This window comes from Cydia amplana, chromosome 1 (assembly GCF_948474715.1).
Source record: "Cydia amplana chromosome 1, ilCydAmpl1.1, whole genome shotgun sequence".
NCBI lineage: Eukaryota > Metazoa > Arthropoda > Insecta > Lepidoptera > Tortricidae > Cydia > Cydia amplana.
In genome coordinates this window covers 27,504,457-27,524,270 of record NC_086069.1, presented here as the reverse complement: position 1 = coordinate 27,524,270, position 19,814 = coordinate 27,504,457, and the positions used below count along the sequence as shown (strand labels likewise).

The window sequence follows — 19,814 nt, the reverse complement described above, 5'->3', positions numbered from 1 at the left end:
AGATAATTATTAGAAAAACATACATAGCAATTATTTTTAAACACAATTTCTATTTAATAAATCTGATGGAAGTATAAAAAGTAGGTGAGTTGACTGTGACGTCACTACACACGTTTTCATATAAATTCCATATTAGCAAATCGTTTTGACAGTTCTAATAAAGAAGTAGTAGGAAAGTAGCCAATTCATTCATAAAGTGGTGATGCACTTTTGTTGCTCGGCGTACAGCCACAATGAGTGTTAGAAGTATAGGTACGTATTTTGTTTAGTAAATTGTAAATTATAATAGTGCAGTGTCAACCTGATTGCCGCTTAGTAAGATATGTACTTACTCTATCTTTGGTATGGGCCATGAGTGATTATCGAATACCGGTAAAAAATTTCAATCTATCCAATTATGTTCTACTCAATAATTCAAGCTGATCAAGCGCTGTTCCAACTGACTGGATATAACCGTGATGTGATAATACTGATGTCGGTTAAATGTTGTTGATTTTACTGATTAGGTATGTGTAAAGCTATTTATTTTATTATGCAAGGAAAAATGTAAAAAAAAATAGGAGGAATGTTCAAAGAATAAAAATAATATAAAAACTCGTTATTTCATTTATTAAAAACATAACCTATAACAATTCACAACACACTACTTTTATCTACAAACTTATTAATTTAAATATTTTCAGTAAAGCACTCAATAATAAATGAACACATAATAAGGAAATTCACTTTGGAATGTTTGCAAGAGTTTACTAAAATTTACTGCTAGGTAAATAAATAAAATATGGTATAAGGTATAACTAAGTCCTACTTTTTAAACTATTTATATCTAATACGAATGAGCAGTCTCCTTAGCTGAAACAAGGCGTTTTGGAATCTCCTTTTACTTTCTGATACGCATCATTTTAGTTTAGTCGACTAACACAAAATTACCTTCATAAATCTTTTTAGTAGCGTTTGTATTTTAATAGGAAGATTTAATTATTAGTAAAGAAGTATGTACAATACAATCACACCGGGTTTGTTTTAAAAATAAAATCTTATATGCAAAGCTTTATTTGCAAAATGATTGTACCAACTAATTCAACGACTGCATCGGTCAACAGTAAGAAACCCTCAGCCTGAGTTCTGTTTTTCTGAATATACTAAATGCGCGCGCATTTCTCTTGCTGAATTCTGAAACTTTCCATAGCTCGCTTGGTGAGTTTCGCATCAAAGGTTTAAATAAATAAGTACGACCTGACAAAACCAACATCTGTAAAAATCAGCCCATATGAAATAAATAAGTAACCGACATTCAGATTTTGAATTATGTAACCAACTAGGACGACCTAAGCATTTTATAATTATTATTGTTGTAAGTGAAGCCCTATACAATCTAGGTAAGTACAGATTGGTCGCCATTATTGCAGCACATCAATGTTCTGGTCGGGCCAGTGAACCCGGCGGTGTGTCGACATGGAATCGAAGCCGACGTTGTCGAAGGCCTGGTAATCCTTCTGCATGTTCATCTCGGCCAGCTTGCGGTACCTGATATACATACAGTTAATTAGTTAAGCGTTTATACATCAATCTTTAAAATAACGGATGTTAAAGCTATTCAGGAAATGTGACGCTTGCCAAGTAAATTCATAAAATGTACCGGGATGACAGATGCAACAAAAAGTTACATGATCATTTCCGTACATTATTACACTTTCGTTTGGCATTCTTTAACGATTGTCACTTGGCTAGGCCCTAGGTGTGAGTGGGAGACAGCGCTATGCACGTAAGCAGCGAAGGCTCGCTCACACACCAGAACGGCGTGCGAATCCGCATTAAATGTGAAGACCACCCAACATACCGCTTGACGAGGACGCAGCACCCCAGCAGCAGCAACACCTGCACGGCCAGCCAGGCCAGCACCAGCGCCACCAGCAGCAGCTCATGCACGCACACTAGCCTGTCATCCAACTCGCGCGACTCCTCCGCTGTGTACAAACAAACAAACATATCTTGCATATACAGTCAGCAGCAGAAGTTGCTAAGCGGGCGAGGTGTACAAAATTACCTTGACGCGCTCTTATTCTCTTAACAATAACTCGCACCAAGATCATTTTGAACCCCTCGCCTGCTTAGCAAATATTGCTGCTGACTGTACCTACATATGGATTCGGCCAGACGCGGCAAATAACTCGCTACATGTTGCAGACATATTGTGGTCGCGCATCGCGCAAACAATTTTATGTTTTATGGAGGGTTGGCCGACTCGGACGACCTGCGGCACCTGCCCCATATAAAAAAATTCTTCTACTTGGTCCTAATCACAACACGATACCGAATACTCCGAATAGGCCCTTAAAACGGTTCCCCACTATTTTTAACACGCTGTTAATAGGTACATTAAAACGATATGTCTCTTAATTCGTTCATGACATTGAACTTGGTTAAAAATCAGTAATGCAGACCCGTGTATTTTTACGATTTAACATGATAGAACAATTTTCTTTGCATTAATGATTCGCATAATTATTTAATTGTGGTAATCATCGGAGTGCGACTATTACGTGCCTAGGCGCGTTAATTGTTAATGATGTTATACAAGAGCTCAGTCGACCGGAACCGAGGCCGTCGAGTGAGACATTGATTCCTATTTATTTCATAATCATATCATATCATGAAACGTATATAGCTATTTGTCATATTTATTTACATCATTAATCATATTTGCACTTTTAATAAGGTGAGTTATCTTGTTTTTTTTCTAATTAATTCTGTAGGTATACCTATATTAGAAATTCCAATTTATGTATCTCTACAGGCAGCAATTAATACAGTGCTGAGCTCGGGGTAGTAGAGAATATGTAAGTAGTAGCGTAGTAGGTAGATAATAATGCCTTATATCTGGTATACTTTTTTCTTACATTAGATTTTATGTCGAAACAGCCTCAAAGTGTTGGCTTCGGCTTTGCGCGCGGCACCGATATATAAATATAGGTGATAAGAGAACATAGGTTTAATAAAATTCACAATATCAATTAATTTCTACGCAATGTCAGGCGTGTCTCACTCCGGTTCGGCCCCAATTTTGGGGAAAGCCATAAGCCGCGCGTGGCGCTGTCGCCACCTAGCGGCCATATCTGTTCTGATTAGGGTTGCCAACCGTACTATATTATATAGTATTGTACTATATTTTGGCTCTCTGTACTATATACTTTTGGAAAAATATATAGTACGCTATAATACTATATTTCCGATTAAACGTATGTTACACTTATGTTTAGTATTTTATCTAAAAGTACCATATTTTTTTGAAATGTACTATATTTTTGGTGCCTTATTCTGGAAAATACTATATTCTACCAAAAAATAGTTGGCAACCCTAGTTCTGATCGTAACAGACGCGTTTTGTTAGAGAGTGAGTCTTCTGTACTTAGTACTATTATTTATTCTGTGGCAATGTTTCATTTTGTCGACAACGTACAGACGTAACGCGTTATTTAAAACGTAGTATTATTTTCTATGTTGATGTAAACCCTATCGATGTTAAGTAATGCTGGTCAACCAAATCTTGTCAGTAAAAAAGGCGCGAAATTCAAATTTTCTATGGGACGATACATTACATTTTTCAAATTTGCCGCCTTTTTCTACTATCAAGATCTGGTTGACCAAGTATATCTACTCATACTCACGTATATTAGACCGATGGTCAGCCCGGACCATAGTGTCAGCGGACACCACATCCCCGGAGCCGACCACCATCTCCAGCTCGAGCGGCATGCGCCCGGCGCCGGCGGGCGGGCACGGCGCCGCGCCGCCGCGCGCCACCACGCCGCCCGCGCCCGCGCGCCGCGCCGGAGCCACCGAGCCCGGCACGCCGCCGCCGTCGCCGTCTTCCCAAGAGTACGTGTCGTTGGTCATACGCGCTTGGCGGGCCGATGGCTGGATGCAATTCACCTGGAAAATAAATCATGGGTTAGTTAAGGCACGAGGGTTAAACAAATTTTGCCACCGAGTGAAACACACAATTTTTCACCACACCGACACAAGGAAAATATCAACTCTAAAATATCAAACATAATCAAAGCAAATCGATTCAAAATGAATGTTATTAAATTAATATCATTCAAAATCAGAATTTAAAAGTCAATTCTACCATCCAACATAAGGGAACAACTCAAAATTTTATTAGATTACTTTGCCCCACGTGTGAATAATATTTATTTATTTATACGCAATTTTCTCATCCGTTTTTGAACAATCAAAAAAAGAGCTGCTGTGTAATGAAAATAAATAAGTGCATTTACCTAATATGTACCTAAGCGATGAACCGATCATAAAGTAAACTATGGAAATTGGGTATCACATGCGTCTTTATAATAATGTTCAATAAGTAGGTAATTGTACATTATTTATTTAGGGATACACACCGGGTCGCAAGTTTTATCGCAGAACCGCACCATCAGAGCGAATCGAACGACGTGTGATGTGGGGAAGCGGAACGCCTTGAACCGCGCCGACAGACGCTGCGTGCCTCCCGACACGCTGCGTGTGAACGCGGGGAAGTCCACCTGCAACAGATCTCATTTCATCTCACCAATCGAAAAAGTAATAGCACTCTAAAGTCTCCCTCAAGGATCTCCAAATCACTGGTCGCGCGCTACTCAAATCGATTTCTCGGTCCACCTTTTCCTCACGTTCGCGAGAATCTGTGTGGCCAGCGGGCAATGTCTTTAAGCTTAACTCTTAGCGATGTTTTTTAACTACATTGGTTCTCTTGCGGATCTCCTCTTTCCGCCGAATAATAATTACCTATTAAAAAAGTTTGAATCTAATCTTTTAGTAAGTACTTATTTGGAATAAGGCCAATAAGTAATTTAAATTTTACCTGTCCGGTGGGACACCCTCTGCTGTCAAGCAACAGGACGGAACTGTCCCCGAGTCGCGACGAGGCCACCAAGTGGTAAGCTTCGATCTCGGCTTCCTCTGCAAATAATAAACAAAAAGTCTGGTTTAGGAATATTAATTCTACAACATAATTATACATGAGCTTGAGTTCCGCAAGTATCTTAATCTGATCGCAAAGAATGGCGTAGGAGTAGGACTTATTTGTAGATATAATAGAACACAATTGATAATGTAAAAAAAAATCACCTTATAAAATAAATTACAATTAAATAAAAACTAAATAACAACTAACACAAATAGTCCCCCAGATCCGATCCCTGCGGAAGGGTGCCCATAATTAATGCTGGCTACATTCCCCCGCTGAATGGCAACTCCGATTCTTTGGCCAAGGAATGAGCCAGCCGTAGGATCTCTGGCGGTGTCAAGGAGCATCTTCTTTAAATCTTTATACAAACTAAGCGCATCCTATTGATAATGTAATCTGACTGACTGATGACTTGACCTCAGGCTTTTCAAGTGTGATGCTGTTGGATTCCAGGTCATAGATATCCTATTCAAGTAGGTACACTAGGAGTGTGTTCAAGCTAAATAATAAAAAAAACTCGTGCAATAAACACTACCTTCTTAGACATTCTACACATTCTACAATTGTGTGTCATACCTGTGGACTCAATGCGCAATTCTAAAGGCTCGCCCAGCGAGACGGCGGCGGCGGGCGGCGCATCCTGTGCAGCGCGGACGACGTACATGGAGACGGGTGCGCCGCCGCTGTACACAGTGCTCGCCGACGCCGGCAACGGTGCACCACTACTCGGCTCGGATGGACGCCTGAAAGATGTCATATTAGACTGGGAATTACTCGAGTTTTATTTAAATTACCATTGATTCTAAATAATTTAATTAGTTTAAACACATTTTAAGTGTTTTTGCTTACCCGGTATCCTTCACGGCGACGGCGGCGTTGACATGTTTTGGCACGGAGGCGGCGCGCTCGCCCGGCGAGCAGCCCACTCGCACCCAGCGGTCACCCGCCGTTTGGATAATCGGATTGTTTTGGATCATAACCATTACGTAAGCCATCGTCCTAAAAATAATACATTTAAGTGTAATATATTTATATTCCCCGGCACGTAGATGAAGCCACGGAACGTCACTACCATATAAAATAGAGCCACAACCAGTTTTCTCACCTATTAAGGACTCCACTAGGCGTATGCGAAATGGCATGCGCGAAGTTGACATCGCAATCGCCATACAGTGGTAACTTGAGCCGGACGGCGCCGCCAACGCCGCGCGCGCCGCAGGGCTCGCCGCGGCCCGGTACGTAGATCCGGCCGCGGAACTGCCCGCGTGGGCGGTACGTCACTATCAGCGAGTCGTCCGAGCAGTCCACGCTTACTGCAATAGAAAATATGTATAGGTAATTAATATCATATGGATCATCCGAAAGACCGAAGCCAAAATCATTGCTAAAGACTTAGATTACTACTTATGTAGGTACGTAAATATACTGTATGTATTTAAGTATGTTAACCGCGATGTCTGCCACACCCCTCGCTAAGCTATACTTTGAGTTCAGTGTAAACAGAAAACAAACAAGTTAAATAAGAAGCTTTAAAAAAACATTACTATTGAGGCAGATAACACGGCGGTAGTACACAGCCTGAGCGGCGCGGCGAATCAGCCACGAGCCGGTGGACACCAGGTCCTCGGAGTGCAGGTCGCAGAGGCCGCGAGCACCGGGGCCGCCGGCCTTGCCACGCCCGCCGGCCTCGCCCTCACGAGGCAGCCACGTGAACCCGCGGCATACGAAGCGCGTTTCAGACTCGCAGGCGCTCTTGCACTGACAATCCAATTGGAATGAAATGATCAAGTGATTTTCTGAATAGTATTATTATAAATAGGCAAGTACTTTTAATAATAGTGCATTTTTATTTTTCACCTGCATTCTTGTTATTGTATCAACCAATTAAAGGTATAAAAAAACATCAAAGAAATAAAGAACGTACGTAGTTAAGATTTTTAATAGATAGCTATCCTAAATCTATGATTTTTTTAAATAAAACCTACCATCAAGATCAAGTAGACACATAAGCAAGAAAGATGAACTTTATTATGTACTAGTAAAAACAATACAATAACTAAGTATTTTTAGTCTCAATTTATCCATAAAGCCACTACTACTAGAAAACCATCGTGTAACAACATTCATGATGTTACTTCAATGATATGATGATGACCTGCGCATATTTTCCTCGAACACATACCTAATCATAACATTGCTGCCAGTAATTCGTCGAGTAGATAATGCTCATTATTATTCATTATGTTAGTAAGTTGTAGGTTCGTGAGCAGATAAGACACATATTTGCCTAGGTACAATCACGGTAAATTGCTTTGGAAATACCTAGTTTTACATGGAAGTCTTTGTTGAAAAACTAAATGTAAACCTGGATAAAATGGCTAAGAAAGGAGTTAATACTAACTACTAACTTACCAGAGGAAGCTAAATTGATAGAAAAAATAATTTAGTAGTACCTATTAAAAATATTTTTTTGCGCAAAACAAGTACATAACACAAAGGCGAACTTATACCCTTAAGGGATCTCTTCCAGCTGAAAGAGAAAAATGCGAAATGGTAGCAAAACTAAGATTTGTACATGACAAGACTTATAAAGAAATAGCTAACCGTAGAAACAACTAAGATACGATGCATACAAACATCTTATAACATAATTACACACCTCATCTTTGGTGAAGTTTTTATAAGTTAACTCAACGTGTTTCAGCGTTTGGTTGTAATATTCTTCGTAGGAACATCTGTCTATCTTCTTTGGATCTGAAAATTTTAAATGTAACTTAAAATTAAGAGTAAATAATATTTATTTAATGCTTTTATCGCGATATTGCCCAGCTTTACATAACTGGTATGGGCATACCCACTTGGTAACTGAAGTGAAAAGCCAACGTTTGGTTTTAGAGACTAAATGAAATTAATCAAAAGTTGTAGTCTTTGCAGTGTACACTCAACAAAATATACCGACTTTAAATAACAGTCCCAATCGTTGCACTTAAATTTCCAATTTTGATCATGTTTTTGCATTATTGGTCGTTTTTATACTTACAGTCGTACCTGCACTGGTTCTCTACGTAGAACGTGTAGTAATTGGCAACCCTGTAGGACTCCGGCTCCGTGAACTTGTCTTCGGCGTTGAGGATGCAGTTGCCCAGCGCAGAGTCGGAGGCTTTGACGGCGTCGGCGTCCAGGGCGCCTTCGGCGCTTACCCACTGCGCCGACCTGGGAAACAGTGGGTCCACCATTTATGTAATGCGGTTTGAACAAAAGTTATTCAGATTAAAGGCTTGACTGAGTGCGTCCGATTTATTTCTCCTAAGATCGACCGAAAAATGACATAATACAATACTTTTCTATTCCTTATTAAATTATACAACGGGACTTAATCACAGTCATTAGTAAATGTAAGCGTAAACGAATATCGACAGTCGATAAATCGAATATCGTTAGTGTTGTGTGTCGACAGAGTGATATCCCTAGTGCGCAAAACGTTCAAGCGGATAAACAAGACCAAGTGCGGGTAGTTCGAAAAACTCGCGCGGTTAGACGATGCTGATGTCAACTTAAGCCAGTCTTCTCCGAGACCACGGGGACAACGCCGTCCTCGAAACGTCGGAGGTAAATCTTAAAACTTAGATACGCGATTAAGTCCCGTTGTATAATTTAATAATGTGTAAAAATCGTGAAGTTTAAATCAGTGTTTTCTATTCCTTTCCAGGATATATCTAATAACCCCTTACTTCTAATATTGATGATTACTAACCTGTAGAGCTGCTCCCCCTTTGTGCCCAGGACGAGCGCGTAGCACTCCCGCGCCGTGGTGTTCAGGACCACCTTTACATTGCTCTCGGAATGCAGGTGGTACCCCGGCGTGGCCTCCACGGCCCACCACCGCTCCACGCATCCTTCGGGCACTGGGGGACATAATAATATTAAGAACTGTAGGGCAATAACAGAACGCGGTAAAAACACATTTCGTGTCTTGAAGTTAAGCTAGAGATAGGGTCGAGTCGGTCCTGTCTGCCAAAAAAACAAGTCTATACTCACATATCGCACAGATCTTCTTGAAGTAAGCCACATCGTTGTCCGGTCGGAGTACTTCTTCTGTTTCCGCAGCGACGCCGTGACAGTGCCCCCGTGAATAGGCGACCACAACGCCAGCACACACTGGCAGCTCGCGGCAGCGCGCCAGGCACGCTCCTGCCAGCGACTGCCAATTTAAACAACCAAGTTTTAAGTATATTTTATTTCAATATTACATGCCTGTTATATAGGTATCAGCGTGGTAGCGAGTGTTTCTTATGGAGATGGTTCCACTTTAAAGAAACGGAAAAAGACAAGATGCCGGTTTGCGGACAAGTGATGAGGGTTACAGCATAAGTTCACGGGACGGTCATTTGATAGCACATGGAAAACTGTGCCGTACCGACTATACTGCTAACTGCTACTGCTTTCTATGCTGTTCTTGGCCACTGTCCGCTGAAGAAATACCTATTAATTACCTCTTCTTCTCCGCTTGCCGCGTACACGAAGACCGGTGCAGCCTGGTCCGGGCTCGCGCCCGACCAGCGCGCGAAGCTCAGCTCCTGCCCGTTGCGGCACTGCCCACGGCCCTCTGAAACAAAATAGTAAAGAGGTGTTAATGTTAACGCCTCATAGCATCATTTATCGAGCACACTGATGCCGACCGCCATACATTAGTTTTAAGACAAATATATGGCGGTAATTATGTCTTTAACATTTTTTGCTCCTTATGACCTCAGTGGTTAAAATCGGTCGGGTTACTCGAGCCCACGGTGTATAGTCCATAATAAAGAGCGTCTAATCTTAATCACCAGAGTTCACGGCAAACAAGCGTACAAACAGCAACACTCTTAACTGTACATCGGTGGACCTTATTACAAAGGGCATAAGGTCCATTGATGGACAGTTAAGAGTGTGGGCGATGGTACATCTAGCGCAGCTAATGATCCGACGAGAGCTAGATTGCATGTCAGCCAGTGACATCGTTTCCTTGGGTGACAAGATGACAAATGCCAATCGAAAAGTAGAAACAGATGCGAACGAATAGTCACGTAATTATGTTGGTCGTCTGTACATTTATCAAATGTAATATCTGGCCGGGTCAAGTACAAAAGGTCACTTCTGTGAACAATCGTTAAATTAAAAGTTAACGACCCAGGTAAATTGGAGCTGGGGCCTTACCATGATGTCCTTATTGCGATTCAGTTTAGGTCCTAAACAGAATCGCTAGTTGAAGGACATCATGGTAAGGCCCCTGTACAGAAACAATATATGTATAACTATCTGGAAGGGTATCGCGCCTAGAGGCATAAGTCCGTCGGTTGTACTTTTCTAATTTTTAATGTGCAATATAGTTTAAAATAAACAAAAATAGTAAATAAGGGTGCAGCGTAAAAATTAGCTTCAAATTCTCTTTGTGATGTCTACAGGAAAGAAGCGAACGAGTTAAGTATACCTACCTACACAATAAAACGTGTATGACCCATATTCTTAAGGAGTTAGAATAAATGCATTACCAAGATGATGCACTAATTAAAATGCGTCAAGTTTACGTTAGGTAACTGAACTGCCTTGCGTTACGTTACGTGCAACGAGTCTTGCTCTTGAAAGATTATGTTTTCAAGACATTTTCATTCCAGTATAGGTAGGTAAGCAAAAATGGATATTTGAATAGATACCGGCCCCTATGTCTCGTAGGTATAGGTGAGTACTTGGTCAATGGTGACTATGATTACTTAAATCAGCGGTCGGCAACCCGCGGCCCGCGGGCCGCATGCGGCCCGTGAACCTGTTACTTGCGGCCCGCGAGCCTCCCTGGCTATTTTGTATGTAATATTGACAACCGACAATGTCTAGTTTAGTCATAAATATTAACAAAGTGCGGCCCGCGTCAACTTCGTTACTTACTATGTGGCCTTTGGCTGCTAAAAGGTTGCCGACCGCTGACTTAAATGATACCTACAACTAGAGAACAAACTTGATGTGCTTTTATTTTAAGTCTACATAACACTATAATTATTAATAAATTTAAAACTGAAATCGATGTAAATACTATGGCGTTGTGTCAACTGTAAAAGATGAAGACGCCGGTTCGAATTCGAATGTAGCCTTGATCCTGCCTTGTCTTGATGTCGGCACTTTTTCACGGGATCGGTCACTTTTCCTTCAGTATTTATATGACATCTATTTCAGTTTATGACCCATACTGTAAAACGATTTTCACTTACCGCCGAAGTATTGCATGAGCAGACCCACAACAAGCACTAGCCAGCGCTCCATCTTGCCAGACTCCATCCAGCCAGAACACTATTGGCACTAGATCATAAGACACAGATACTCCAAAACCACATAGTCCTAGTACATTTGGGACGTGACTCAACACTGGAAAACTTGTAGGGAAGCACTTGTGCAATCCGTTATAGCTTATTGTAACCGGGCCACAGCTGAACTAACATAACCATCGCGTGTGTGGTCAGGTTCCGAACTAGAAGTCAAACGTATTCAACTCAAACAGGGTTTAAGAGAGAACACGATGAGTGTAGCACTTTTGTATTTATAATACAAGATGTAATACGCTGTCCATAAAGTCACATTTTAAATCAAATATATATTTTAAAGTCGAGTCGCGTGATATATGCGCGAAGATCGCGAAAGTCCTTGCCTCGCCGATGTGTCTTTTTGAATGTCGTTTTAAAAGGATATATTTTAGTGAAATTTAGTCTAGTCAAGAAAGTTAAGGGTCTTCAGAGCGGGAATAAGCGACGGAGCGACATCGGCGCGCGCGCTGAAACTACCTGTCTACGAGTATCTACGCCTCATGAAGTGCAGCAGCCGTGCCCCGCCGCGCGACCTTGCAGCTCATTATGCCTTTACTACACTACAAGCATAGAGAAAAAAAATCATAGAGTGCTCACTCCATACATCAGTTCAGACTATTAATTTCAGTGTCTACATCTAGCATCGAGTAGCGGAACTATCAGTACTGCTACTTGACAATAGATGTAGCACCGACCGGAAAGTCTTATCTCAACAGCATAAGACTTTCCGGTCGGTGCTACATCTATTGTCAAGTAGCAGTACTGATAGTTCCGCTACTGAATGCTAGATGCTAATAGTCTTTTTGGTACTAAAACTGATGTATGGAGTGAGCACTCTATGTATTTTTTTCTCTATGCTACAAGTTACAATGGAATGACGCGACCGATAGTGAAACCGAACGATGATACGACTGCGCCTGATTTACGATCGTTGAGTCGATCGCGGCAAGCCTGCATGAAATGTGACCCCGTGATGGGTCTACGCAGTAGGTAAGTAGAGGTACCTATAGGGGTTATTATTATTTGGATAGGCCATTTATCTATGTATTTATTAGATGTTGGAGTCTTAATTAGGTATAGGTTTGATCACGATTTAAAATAAATTTCTAGTCGTAAAACTGAGTCTAATTATCTAATTTAGACTCATGGGACTAAAGATGCCTGTTACCAATCCTAAACCAAATAGCTTATTTACACTGGTTCGTCTTCGTGATCGACTCACCTATATCCGTCCACCAATATCTTGTAATAGATAACACTTGATGTTTCGCAAACATACGGGCTCAACTAATAAAAATTACACCCGTACCTATGTTATTCCGCGGATTTCCAAATCATCCGCCTAGCGCAATTTGCATCAGTCGAGGAAGGAACATCGTGACGTCCGCCGCTGTCATGATATTTAATGGTGGATGTAAGTACTAACATACAACTAAGTATACGAAACAATATGACTTTAATAACCCTTATTTAAGAGGACGATGTTTGTCTAATTGCTAAGGAGACAGGTAGAGGACATTAGGTAGGTTAATACAAATAGGTAATATGTAGAGGTACTTACCTACATATTACAAAGTCGCTGTTAAGTACTTGAAAACATAACATCATAATCCTCATCATCACAATTCGCCATCAGCCGAAAGGTTTTTCTAAGGAATCTCCACAACGATGGGTCGTGCGCTGCCCTCGAGTCCTCGACCAAAGGTTTCCTGCAATATTAGATCTGTCATCTTTTTAATCTCTCTTTCTCTTTTCACTTCATCAGCGAAACTTCCGAGCAATGTGCACCGCCCAGTCGCTTATATTTCGACGATCTTGGTTAGAAATTCTAATTTGCAGAATTGGTTTTGATGAGACACTCCAAGTATAGCTCGCTTCTTTGTCCATAAAGTGCAGTGACTGAGCCTTATACCTAGGTAATAAAAGGGTTGGTTTCCCGCGGGGCCCTCTTAAGTGCGAGGGGCCGTTTCGGCCACGCCTGGCTACGCCAATTTTCACCATTTTATTTCTATTTTCTTCCACAAAATCTTTCGTTTTCTTCTTATAGCATGTCTGTCCCAAACACTCATATGTCATATTCATGAACGACCATACAAAAACAGGAAACGTAAACACACAACTATAATCGACTAAGACAATGGCGCCATTGAATGTGATGAAACAATCCGAAATGTTGAAAATAAGCGGCTGCTCATGTTCAACAAGCGGGTAAATGATTAACGACGGTCAGGCTGACTAATTGGTTATGATTAGGCTTCGTATTCGCTTGACCGTGTGTTCCAAATGTCGAGCTAACTCGCTTGAGTAGTTTTAAAGCCAGTGTAAAGAGAGCTCTAGGTCCCAAAGGGGCTATTATTGGTAGTTTATTATTAATTATTATGTATGCACCATTTCTAATTTTATTTCCCTGTCCCTCTATTGGTAGTTTATTATTATTGTTATTTCCCTGTCCCCCTCAACAGAAAGATGGCAAAAAGAACTGACAAGAAGGCAGATGTAACATTGGATGTAACAACTGTAACGAGCCCTTACGGCCTTTCCTGTATAGCAGTACCTAATATGAGTAGGAATCGTTGCGACTTTAGTACTGTCTGGGTGCCGCGCTTCTGCGCTACCTATATTTTATCCTGATATTTTCCGTGTCACAGCTACCGGCGGATCGAGATTGTCAGATTGTAATAACACTTGAGGAGCATATCTGCGTCTCGAAGATTTCCAAGGTTGCCCAATGTTTACGTGTTTGATCCGAAGGCTCCAAATGCGATGACAACAACCGCAGACGCTGACCTATAAAGCAATCTGTTATGTTAATTCGGTAACGTCGCGCCATTGTCATGGAAATGTCCGGGCGCGGCATACCATCACGTCGGTGTACCAAATTACGGACAATTGCGGCTACTTACACTAATACGCGGTGCTTACATTTATCGCTTTTAAATTACGATGTTTACTTACTTGGTTTGACAGGTTGTCTGAAATATTCTGAAATTTTGCAAATTGGAGTTAGGTAATTATTTTTTTATGGAGTTGTTTGTGTCAAATTATTTTTATTAAGTAGGCACTTACGAAGGACTAATTTCGTGTAGTTACCTACTTATTTATCTAATACCTTTAAACGAGCAATTCTTGTATATTGATTTATTATATTATATATTATATATAATATAATAAATAAATATATTTCGGGGGCGAAAAATCGATCTAGCTAGGTCTTATCTCTTGGAAAACGCGCATTTTCGAGTTTTGATATGTTTTCCGAGCGATGCTCGGTCACCCAGATATTTTTATTGTAAAATAGTTACCAAACTATGGATTAAAAATAGTTTGTTTCTACAATGTAAAACAGCTAGTGTTAAACAGTCCCAAAACCCCGGGTACGTTTATTACGAATTCGGACTCACGACGTAGGTGGCTACGTCATTGATCTTCACATAAATAATATTCCACAAGCTAGTAACACCTTCATTTGCCTGCAATAATGCTAATTCTGTTAACATATAACTCAAATACTAGATATTACGTATGTTTGACATTCTTCTTAATTTGGACGATATACGGCCAACGTCTATTCAAAGAAAAATGCACTTTGTGACGGGAAAATACGATTTAAATTTGAAACCTGTGCTCCCTTGTGATGTACCTACTCCCTAATACCATCGTCGACACTATTAGCTGCGAGGCCCTACCGCGAAAACGAAATTTCTGTATCTGCCTCTTTATCGCTCGAATATGCAATAGAGGCAGATAAAGAATTTTCGGTTCTCTATTTTGCTGTGACCATTTGTAAACTTTATTGCAAGGGCATTAGGCCTACAGATGGATAAAAATGTTGCTGCTAGAAGGTGACTTGAGAAAAACATCATGGATTGGCTTCAGTTTTAGATATTTTATTGCAAAATGCCACACTCTATCTACTTATATTGCAATTTGTGCTGAAAAGCTACAGGCAGTTAGTACCTATACCTACTTATAAATGATAAGAAATTAAAGTCCGTCTAAGCTGTTTCGACATGGTAGTGATAAAGTGTGACAGGTCCACTATGATCGTTCTATTTTACGTTTTGGAATTGTACGTTAATTTATGGTGGCGCTGCTATACTCTGCTGGTCCCCAAGTCGAAGCAGAGTTAGAATTCTAGGAAACTGCACACAATATGTAAATACCTAAATGGAAAAATGACAAAACAATGGTTCTTTACAATTATGATCGATATCAACTTGGCATTGAGATTTTTTTAAAGTCTAGAAAGAAAGCCCAGACATCTACTGTGAGGCAAATTCAATTAATACAAACGATTGATTAAACTAGCGTATGATACATATTGCTGTAATACCAACATAATTACATGAAAAAAAAGCGGCCAAGTGCGAGTCGGACTCGCCCATGAAGGGTTCCGTATTTAGGCGATTTATGACGTATAAAAAAAAAACTACTTACTAGATCTCGTTCAAACCAATTTTCGGTGGAAGTTTACATGGTAATGTACATCATATATTTTTTTTAGTTTTATCATTCTCTTATTTTAGAAGTTACAGGGGGGGGGGGACACACATTTTACCACTTTGGAAGTGTCTCTCGCGCAAACTATTCAGTTTAGAAAAAAATGATATTAGAAACCTCAATATCATTTTTGAAGACCTATCCATAAATACCCCACACGTATGGGTTTGATGAAAAAAAAATTTTAAGTTTCAGTTCTAAGTATGGGGAACCCCCAAATTTTATTGTTTTTTTTCTATTTTTGTGTGAAAATCTTAATGCGGTTCACAGAATACATCTACTTACCAAGTTTCAACAGTATAGTTCTTATAGTTTCGGAGAAAAGTGGCTGTGACATACGGACGGACAGACAGACGGACAGACAGACAGACATGACGAATCTATAAGGGTTCCGTTTTTTGCCATTTGGCTACGGAACCCTAAAAATGGCCAATACTTTAAAAAAATTAAAAAAGGTACGTGATCGAAAGTCGATCATAACGAGAAGCATGTATTTAAATTAATCAAAATTATTTTGATTTTGTATAGTTTTAATTACAAAATTAACGCATTTTTAATCAATTAATCATTGACAAGATTCAAGATGTTTTAGCGCATCTAATTAGGTACCTAATAGGTAAATTGGACACGAATTGGTGTTATTTCTTAAATAACGTGATGATTCATGAATTAAATTTTTGAATAATACTCAATCCAGAGAAAAATACTGCAAAATTGCATGGACACATTATAAATGGAATTCATGCAATTGAGGACACCGAAATTATGAAATTATATGCTTTAAACGCTTAACACAAATTTAACTAGCAAAAATGAAAATAGTCTGCTGAAAATTTAAAGTAATGCTACAACGATTTCTACCGAACAATTATACGTGTAATAAATGTGTAAATAGAGCAAACAAATATCAAACTTATTTCGAAAATAAAACTCTAGTAATACAATTGTAATACATTCCAAACATAGGTCTATATTTTTAACTTGTCTATTTAAATATAATAATTTATTTCACATTGAATACTATATAAAAATATAAATCACTATTTATTAGGTACTGGGTGATTCCGTGTTGGGATTAGAAATGACAAAAATATGCAACTAAATTGGGAACCTAAGTAATTTTAAATAATTTACTTAAGTCTGTAAAAAAATTATGAAGATTCTCAAAAATAAATATTATATGATCATCGCATGAAAAAAAAACACGGAATCGCGATAAAAATTGAGCAATTCCATAGAAAACCTCAAGAGCTTTTTCGCTATATTCACATTGGTCTCGTGTAAACAATTTTGTTCAAATGAATCATCATTATCACGTTGTCATTCCTTATCATAACCCCAGCGGGCTCAGCACGATTCCATTTTTATCGACTATCACTATACCCGTCACTTTCGCACTTACTCACTTGTTAGAACGTGACAGGCATGGTGATAAACGATAAAAATGCGACCGTGCTACTAGGGCAGAATTACCCAGTATATGAAAACTAACAATAAAAACTCTGTTACGTGACTATGTTGTTGCAATGACTTATTACGACTAGATAATATAACTGGGGAAACAGCCTTGTAGTTAAAATACTAGCAAATACTGCAAACCGTACGTAATTAGTGGTTTAAAACATTGAGAAGCATTCCACCGAAAATGACAGTTATGTAATAATAGAAGATTGTACAACGACAGCATAAAACCTATTTTATAACCCCCGACGCATAAAGAAGACGCTAATGTCTGTCTATGGCATCGTATCTCTCCAACGGATGGGCAGATTTCAATGCAGTTTTTTTTACGTGAACGCGAGTTTTCTTGCGGTGGCTCTTAGCTATGTTTCATATGAATTGATTCAGCAGTTTGAAGAGTATCAGCTCTTTTCCAAAATCATGTAAGGCATATTTGGCATAAAATGGATTTTGTTGGTATAGCGTTGTTTTTTTTTTATAGTTTTTAATTTAGAAGTATATAATGGGTAGTTTCAAGTTTCTTTATTTGGCCAAGTAACAAAAGAACGTTACATCTAGCAAGTCAAAGACAGGTACTCTTATGTCCACTCTGCTTTTCATTTCGATTGGGAGGAGAGGCATTTCTAATAGGTACTTCTGACAAAGATAGAGAGCTGATATTTTGAACTCATTCCTATTTGGCATTCCGCTTTATTTATATTTTTTAACGCGTAACGTAATAACCTATGTTATCTTCATTCGGGTGGAACGCTTCTTTACAAAATGCTACCAGCATTTATCGCAATCGTGGTACATATATCACAATAGTGCGTAACAACGATGTAAACGTAATACATGTTTTTCTAATTCAATTATCGAATTGAGAAAGTCCGAACGTTTCAGGATTTTCGTAAGGTTATCCTATAGATAGGTTAGGTTAGGTTTGTTTTATGGAAATCCTAAAACGTGACGCGTTTACAATACACAAAATAAACAATACATTATGACTTAAAACTTTTTGGGAAACAATAGAGACCCGTCTGAACGGTCGGAATAATATAATGTCGTAGAAAATGTTAATACATAAAATTATTAATTTCGAAAACTTACTACCTATAGCTGTGCGTTAGCATTTTACATACTTTTTTCTCGCATTCGTTAACATAAAAGCGAACTTGGGAAAATTAAAATTACTATTATCGCTATGTTACGTTATCCTTTTAAATATGGTGATGATAGCTGCAGATTTAAACGTGCGCATTGCAATAAAAATATAATTATTTCATCGTTTGGCTGTATTTCCATTGAGCAAGTTTCTACGATAATAGATTTGTCAGAAAAAATATTTTTTCCGTATTTGGCATAGTTTAGGCGTATTTGTTACGTAGAATGTTTTTAGTTGATAGATAATACTTCTAAAATAGGTATAATAAATAAATTTAGATTTTTTTTATCCAATTCTTATCTTCAAGACATTTCATTAAATTATTATTCTTTTTTAATAATTATTAATACAATGTCACAACCTAATATATTTGTATAAGAATATTTACTCAAATTAATTACTTAATAACAAGCTCAAAACATAACAATGATTTAACTTAAGTGCATAACAAGTAGCATAAACAACAAAATAAACAAAATGGCGGGTGACACAGGTACGCAAAACATAATATTTGGTGTTCTAAAACTACTTTGGCTTGATATTCTCTGGCTGTATGGTATAGCAATAGCAATGTCCATTGCGTAATTCCTACACATATTTCTGTAAAAGGAATTTGTACTTTGTATACTGTAGTACATTCCATATAAGGTTTACGAATTGACATTGAACAGTAAGGATGATATTTCCATGTTTAACGCTTGGACCGCCAAAGTCGTCAACTGACGCGCGCGGCTACAGTGCAATATCAACCTTCGTGCATTCCGATAAGGTCCACGATGTCGCGCCGCACATGATAGGCGTGGCGTTAAATATTGGTTGCACGGCGCCCCGCGCTAGTGGAATTATAATATGGACTGTAATTACCGTACAAAAGGTTCAATTTTCTTTGGCTCTAATAATTACTCCCGCGTTATGAATCGTACATGACGGTATCGAGGTAATATACATTAATTATATTATACCTAAAATAGAAAAACGCAATGGACCGCGTGTATAGCGACTTAATATCTACTTGATGGTAACTAAAAACTATTTTTGATGGGTTTTCTTAGCTTTCAATATAGTCCGATCCGGAAGGAAGCATGATAGAGTCTGTGCGTTCCGCGAGTCTTCTCTTTCCACTTTCCACACAGACTCTAGTTGGTAAAGATATTTCTTAAAGAGGTTGGAATACAAGAAAAATCCTTACAACTTGTATTCACATTTATTTGCGTTTGTTGGTACCTCTAAAAGTCTTGTAAGTTTTATACTTTCTTCTGGATGGGATTTTTTATTTTATTTTTCTCAGTTGAGGATTCGTATTCAAGACAAATATTCATTTCGTGGCACCCTCTCCTTTTTTATGTTTCTCTGCTTGTGTAATTTTCTTTTTTGTGTTTGTGCTCACGAATAAAAATATTTCTATTCT

General features: G+C 38.9%; 1 protein-coding gene across 1 annotated transcript; it reads right to left on the bottom strand.

Moving 5' to 3' along the window:
- Positions 1–1,355: 1,355 nt before the first annotated feature.
- On the bottom strand, positions 1,356–11,762 carry LOC134651936 (uncharacterized). The gene is made up of 15 exons (XM_063507061.1): positions 11,212–11,762; positions 9,463–9,575; positions 9,008–9,170; positions 8,724–8,874; positions 8,010–8,182; positions 7,629–7,723; positions 6,514–6,727; positions 6,075–6,282; positions 5,819–5,968; positions 5,546–5,712; positions 4,865–4,962; positions 4,407–4,547; positions 3,669–3,933; positions 1,841–1,967; positions 1,356–1,527 (listed from the first exon to the last, which is right to left on the bottom strand). The coding sequence occupies exons 1-15, from the start codon at positions 11,276–11,278 to the stop codon at positions 1,401–1,403; spliced, it is 2,259 nt and encodes a 752-aa protein (XP_063363131.1). The 5' UTR covers positions 11,279–11,762; the 3' UTR covers positions 1,356–1,400.
- Positions 11,763–19,814: the final 8,052 nt, after the last annotated feature.

What these genes read in the sequence shown, in the direction of transcription:
- LOC134651936 (XM_063507061.1), bottom strand. Translation starts at nt 11,278, where the DNA reads ATGGAGTCTGGCAAGATGGAGCGCTGGCTAGTGCTTGTTGTGGGTCTG. An exon ending in GCTCATGCAATACTTCGGCG is followed by an intron (nt 9,576 to 11,211) that starts GTAAGTGAAAAT and finishes ATTTTGTTTCAG; the next exon opens with AGGGCCGTGGGCAGTGCCGC. An exon ending in TGCTGCGTCCTCGTCAAGCG is followed by an intron (nt 1,528 to 1,840) that starts GTATGTTGGGTG and finishes TATGTATATCAG; the next exon opens with GTACCGCAAGCTGGCCGAGA.